Here is a 6,911-nt window from a genome sequence, read left to right on the forward strand (position 1 = left end):
TAAGATTGGCTAGACAAAGAATGATTGAGAAACGTCTATTTTTCTCCACTGAATACAAAAGCACACATGGGTAAGGAGCTCAAATGAAAAAAATTCCATGTTAATAGTGGTCTCCTATTCTAATCTAGAAACTAAGTTTGTTTTTACTGTTCAAAATGGTGTCTCCTTGCTCTGTGTTGTTTCCCCATGTCTCTTCTCTCTTCTCTGTTTTCCTTCCAGACTTTTTGTGAGTGTCCCCATGCATCTCTTTTATTATACTTCTACATTTTTCTACTGTCTACTTTTCCTATAACGTTCTGAAGAATCATTTCCTCCACTGACCATCTTCTCTTACTCTCTGCAGCTCAGTTGCTCGTATGTTGAACCATACAGCTGTCACAGAGTTTCTTCTCTTGGGCTTCCCCTCCCTCCACCATCAGGAGTACCTGATAGCAATCAGTTTCCTGGCCTCCTACCTGGTGATCTTAGTTGGAAACTTGCTGATCATTGCCCTCATTCTTTCTGACCGAGACCTCCACAGACCCATGTACTTTTTCCTCTGTAACTTCTCTTCTTTGGAGATCTTCGTCACTACATCCATCATGCCCAAAACAATAGGAAGCTTGTTAATGGGCAGCAAAGCCATCTCCTACCCAGCTTGCTTAACTCAGTCCTACTTCTACTCCCTCTTGGGCAGTATCGAGTTTGTCCTTCTGGCTGTCATGTCCTACGACCGTTATGCAGCCATTTGCTACCCTCTTCAGTACCCCATGTTAATGAACAGTTGGTTTTGCCTTCAGCTCTTGTTGGGGTCATGGAGTACAGGTTTCCTGATCACCATTGTTCCCACTGTCCTAGTTGCCAGGCTGCCCTTCTGCAATGCCAGAAGTATTGACCACTTCTTCTGTGACAGTGTGCTTTTGATCAAGTTGTCCTGTGCAGAAACACAGACCATGGAACTGGTAAGTTTTGTGACCTCTTCCATCATCCTCTTTGGCTCATTGGTCATGACAGCAATGTCCTACCTATACATTATTAACACCATACTTAGGTTGCCCTCTGCTTCGTCACGGCACAAGGCATTCTCTACATGCTCCTCTCACTTGACCATTGTCATCTTGGGCTATGGTAGCTGCATCTTCATGTATGTGCAGCCTTCAAGTCACCACATTTCCTATTACAAAATGGTGGCCCTGCTCAACACTACAGTAACTCCTCTGATGAGCCCCTTTATTTTCAGTCTGAGGAACCAGCAGATGAAAGATGCTCTCAAGGCAGGCTTGAAGAGAAGTGTGATAATCTCCAGGAAATGTTTTTCCTTCTGAGGAGAGATTTTGTAAGTGGAGGGGAAAAGGAGGGAGGTGGAACAAATGATTATAGTTCACTTGCTGAAATTACACCTTTCTTAGTAGTGTGAAATTTCATGAAATTGCACTAGTTTCTCTCCTATAAACATCATCATGATAAAACCTAATCCTTAGACAGGGAAGCCTTTCAAATGGTCTAAAAGGTTTACCAGGGTAACAAGTGAATGCCCTGGTGACTGTGTTTTCTAAGTGTCTAAGAAACTGAGACAGAAAGCAACAAGCTGAGGAGTTCCTCCTTCCGTCGCACACCAAATTCTCAAGGCTGTTCATCTTCCTCCAGTTCGGATGCAGCTTCTTCTTGTCACAAAGCATGGTTCCCTGCTTATTTTGGTGGCAGAACTTTGTTGAACCTCTTTGCCTTTAGAAAGAGACAGAAAACAGGTAAAACACACAGGAAAAAAAAAAGAGAACAATGTCTTTTTTTCTCTACCAAACATTACTTCTCCACATTAGCCTCCTGGTTAGGACAAGAACATAGCCAAAATAGAGTCTAAATTATCCATCTAAGATCACCTCTCTTCTAAGCTGCACAAAATCCAGAATATTGGTCACTGATTTAATTGTTGAGTAACAATGCAGTTTTCTCCAAATCAAGCCTAATGATCCAGTTGCAGTTGGCTGAGTTGGTTCCTGCCCAGGCGTGGACGTCGTCTCTGGCTGACGATGCCGTCAGTCGCCTGCCATTCTGTGCTGTGTCCTTGCAGCTTGTTTCACTGTCCCTGAGATGGAAATGCTGGAGGAGAGATGGGGGGGAAAGGCCAAATCATGTGTCTGCTATGCAGTGACTTGTGCTGCGTGAGCTGGGGCTTAGGTACCTTCCTTCCTGGTCCCGAACTTACAGCTCATATGTGACATTTGCTACTATCACTGAGTGTGAGAACAGGCAGTAGAGGTCAACAGCCCAACTCCATGCTCTCTCCCCAGCCTGATGAAGGAGGAGCATAAGGGCAGGTTACCACTTACTGCTGGGAAAGTGCAGGATGGAGAAGCTCATGCTTTAGTCTCTACTGAGGCCTCAACAAATGCTAGCATGATCTCATTTGGATGACCCCATTTAGAAATGAAGATATTATATTTGCTCTTCTCTCCAGGACTCCTGGGGTGGGAGAATGGTGTATAATGGATGCACCGAGAGACCTTATTTTCTGAACAAGCATTGTATGCTTGATTATGTGCAGCATGGCAGCCCAAGCTGCAGAGATGAATCCTCTGCTTCAAACACAACTCATTCACACTTTCCCTGGGGTCTTGTGATCACATATAGTTGTGCATAGCTGTGCATATCGGATGTATTGCATTTTTAACTAATTAATCACTGAAAGTACCTAATTTTGTAAGAGCTAAAAAAAAGCCTTTGCAGTGATAATAACTGTAATGATAGTTTAACAGTACWCCTCTGCTTCCAAATTATATGTAAAATCTATTACTAAGTAAGTTTCTTCCACTAAATCTAATATATTCTGCTACAAATTATGCTACACGATCAAATGAGCAGTCTTGTCAGCAGTTATCTTTTTCTCTGTTGCAATACAGTATCCTGGGAAAGAGTAAAGATGTTAATCTAAACTCAGCTTTTAAGAGGATATAGTTGGCTATGTAAGAGCAGAGGTTGCAGTGTGTGTTCTCTGGGGCTGGTCACTATGGCAGACCCTCCACAGCAGGGTCTCTGTCCTGTTTTGGAGCATTGCAGTGGTCAGAAATGCTGCAAGAGTCACAAGCCCTGTCTGTTCAGCTCCAGCTGCTGAGTCCAGGCCCTGCTGCACCTTCACAGCCGGCTGGTGAGCTCAACACTGGCCTCCAGTCTCCATCCCCGTAACAAGGAGTGGCTCGGCCACCTTTAGTATGGTAACGATACCTGTGTTCAATGGTCATTCATTAGACCTTTTTGTAAATAAGCTGTTCATCAAAACTGACAAATAGTTGCATGGAGTAATACACTGATGTTGGCTGATTTTAATAAATACGGGTTCATTTTAGATATTGTCATATGATCTAATTGTAAAGATTTAATTTTATTTGAGTCTAAAATGCACGTATGGCAGCTCAGTGATGAATCCCCTGATATCCTGAATGTTCAAGTGATATCTGATCCTCCTTCAGCAGACTGCAGGAGTTACTGTACATTTGTACGCTCTGCCGACGCTAGGGTTGGTCCCTGGCACGCCTATTCGGTAAGCAGGTTTCCCCAGCCAAAAACTTCAGTGCTGCATTTAGTGTTGCTCTTCCGGCTTCGTAGGCAATTGAGTTTATGTCCAATTCTGAATCTCTAAGCTTACTGCCTTTCCAACTGAGTTTCTTCTTTACAGTGGAAGTGGCGTGATCTGTAATAAGGAACCCAGTTTTATGAACTTTAGCTGCCTAGAAGCTGTGTGTTTGAGCACCTTGTCTTCTCTAATCAATGTTTGCATTCCATTATTTCTTTCCAAATGACTATGCCCCTGCTGTTATCCAACAGAGTAGGCCTTCTTTCCACACAAAACTTTCATAACCTTCTCCCCAAGGTCAGTATGCAGTAAGTTTACTCCCCTGAGAGGGGCTTGAATGCTTTCTTCTTTCAGTATCTGGTGACTGGGGAGGTCAGGGGCCAGCCTTAGTTGTGATTCAGAGGGTCAACATTCCTCCACATGTTTTCTGCCATTCAGTCCTGCATTCCTTTACTATGCCTGATCAGGATCAGACTAAGAAATACTCCAAAGACTCCATCCTAGAACAGCACCCAAGGACAAAACACGGTCTTCTGCGCCATCTTTCTGTTTTGCATGTGGTCCCCTGGAGCGCACCAAGTATCTGCAGAAGTAAAAGGAGAATACACTCAACATATTGTGAGATCATCAAGTAGGGCTTGAAAACAGTGATTTAGGAGGTGAAGGAGTAGATAAAGGCTGCCAAGACACGGAGGTACAATTGGAGTGACCACTGTGGACAAGCTCCCCCATGCAGAGCCACAGTTCCACAAACCTGGCCATATTCCATATGTGGGGCAGGGGAAGCTGGTCAGGTAGCTCCTCTGTCCTGAACAGAGGAGCAAGTGACCCTTTGGTTTTCTTTGACTCTAAGAACACTGGAATTATGTGGTTCCAGCAGTTCCAAACCCCCAGTTTGTTGTGAGACAAGCATAGAAGAATAATCTAATGAAAAGTAGCTTGTAAAAGCATTAGTCTGCGTTTCCCTTTCTGCCCCCTGGAAGGCATTGACTTGGCTGCATATGTGCAGCACTACATGTGTTTAAGAGGAATGATCTTTCCAACATGTGTTGGAAAGGGAATGATCATGAAGGGACAAATGTTGAGAGAGGAGATAGAATTAAAATTTTCAAAACTACCTTTTCGGGCCATCAGACATCTGGTGCTGATTTATCTTTGCTAGATTGCCACTGGAAATGGACGGCCATGAAGTTCATTTGAAACATGTTAGTGTAACTTTGTTAGGCTTAAACATGAGAAATATGATTTATTTTTGCTGTAATTGTGAATATCATTCATTTACCTGCTTCCCAGCTATCCTAAGCACAATATTTGTTCCAAAGCCACATTAGAACAGGAAAATACTAACACTCAGTTATTTCTCAGATCAGATGACAACAGTCTGCTCAGTTTTGGAGTCTATCTCCTTGCAGATCATTTAACCATCTTTCTTGGGCTGAAGACACATTCAGACAGATACATGCATGCATGTTGAAAGGTGTATTTTCTATCATGGTATGAAAGACAAAAAGAATGGGTTGGGGATGAGATTATCAATGGCAACATAAGCATCTTGATTAGAAGAGTGAGGCCTGTGTAAAAGACAGGAAACTAGAAAACCCTTTGCTAGGGTTAGTCAGGATGTTTGGTTTAGGTAAGAGATAATAATGATTAGGGTGCTGTAGAAAATTTTTGCTATAGTGAGGTGGAAGGACATGGCTGAGAAAGCCTTTTGTCTTTCTGTGGTAGAAAGGGTTCCCAAGGCTTAACTTCATAACAGATATCCCACCATCCCACATATATTGCATAGGATAGCGCTAGATCGCCACTGGAATTGGACAGTCATGAAGTTCATTTGAAACATATTAGTGTAACTTTGTTAGGCTTAAACATGAGAAACAAAATGAAATCAGATTACATGTGCTCATTAAAATTTTTGTGCTTACCAAAACTCTTAATTTCTCCTACTAGCCACCCTGTGGATTAGAGGCAATGACAGCCTTATCATGGTTCCCACAATTTTACAAGCTCCAAAGGGAAAGTTGCATAGCATGAAGTAAAATCACAGGAATAAAGTTTCTTGGAGGTTTAACGGGGCTTGTTGAGGGCTGTTGAAGATGGAGGTGCTGCAGGAAATCCAGGTCCCTTCCCAGGCACTGATCAGACCAGAACATGAAAGGCACCACTCAAAGGAAGACAAACGAAAGGGACAAATGGCTCTGCCCTCAAATAAGCACCTCTGATGTGTGGTGCTTCTTCCATTTTTTGACACACATGCATGCACAGAATTTTAATGATTTACATCAGTGCAGTTTACACATCCTTGCTGCCCTAGCCCTGCAAAAACTCCCCACATTAGTCTCCATCCTCAAGCAATGCCTCTCGGTTTTGAAATATAATCCTTGCAACAGCAATTTTCCTGATATTCCTCCATCCTAGCCTGCAGGCCTCCCTACAGTTTAATCCCATTTGTTGGTACCCAACACCTTCCCAAGAAACCCCATGCTATCCCAAAACTGCTTCCCCTTCCCTAGATCCCACGGTTTGAGTGGTGCCTCTCAGTCACAAATCATAAGCCACACTATGCAACTCCTGCTCCTTTATCCCTGAGCTTCCACAGACCACCACCAAAAGGTTTGTCTTCAGCTCCATCTTATCCCAGATCTTAAAGTGGGCTCTCCGGATGCTCTATTGTGTGTAAAGTTATCTGCATAGGACTGGTAAATAAAAACAGGGCATGCAAGGAACTTGCACCCACCTGTGGACTTGCCCAGGCCCCGGAGCAGAGCAGGGCCCTGCGGCAGCAGCGCCCGGCAGCAGCGTTTCCCTGAGGACACTGCCCTGCAGCACAAACACCGCAGCCCAGAACCAGTCTGGGCATGGTTGCCCCTCGCTCACCCCCTCGGCCCCAGCCAGAAGCCACCACAGGCTTCAGGCACACGAGCACCCGCCAGGCTGCAGCATTGCTCCGGGCTCCCTGTGTGGCCGCTGCCAACCCCCATCGCAGCTGCAGCTGATTCTCAGCAGCCCYGACATGAGTCTCACTGCTCATTTGCCTTGACGTTTTCTGCCATGCCATTCACCAGCTCTGTGTGGAGGCATGACACAGCTCTGCACAGGTAGCAAGGCCTCTCACCCCTTCTGCCCCAGTGACTGTGCCTGTGGGGCTCCCCTGCCCTGGCACRCTCCTGCATCCTGGGGCTCTCCTGGCAGTGCTAGCTGTGACCAGGCCTGCCTCTGCTGAGGTGTCCTGCGAGGCTGGGCCCTTCCATGCAGAGCTGTGGCCTGCAGAGAGGAAGGATGGGCCCCAGACTGCCAGCAGCTAGGGAGGCAGGGAGGCAATTAGAAGAGGAGGGAGCTGTTAGCCAGGATCTCAGGGTTT

General features: G+C 45.1%; 1 protein-coding gene across 1 annotated transcript; it reads left to right on the plus strand.

Annotated features, from left to right (window-relative positions):
• Positions 1-356: 356 nt before the first annotated feature.
• LOC146586832 (olfactory receptor 6T1-like) lies at positions 357-1,304 on the plus strand. Its single transcript, XM_085320624.1, has one exon. The coding sequence runs from the start codon at positions 357-359 to the stop codon at positions 1,302-1,304; it is 948 nt and encodes a 315-aa protein (XP_085176750.1).
• Positions 1,305-6,911: the final 5,607 nt, after the last annotated feature.

This window comes from Rhea americana, unplaced genomic scaffold, assembly GCF_003343005.1.
Source record: "Rhea americana isolate MKP2758 unplaced genomic scaffold, rheAme1 scaffold_646, whole genome shotgun sequence".
Lineage (NCBI taxonomy): Eukaryota > Metazoa > Chordata > Aves > Rheiformes > Rheidae > Rhea > Rhea americana.

Bases quoted from the DNA above. Each gene is read 5' to 3' on its own strand.
- LOC146586832 (XM_085320624.1), top strand. From the start codon at position 357: ATGTTGAACCATACAGCTGTCACAGAGTTTCTTCTCTTGGGCTTCCCC.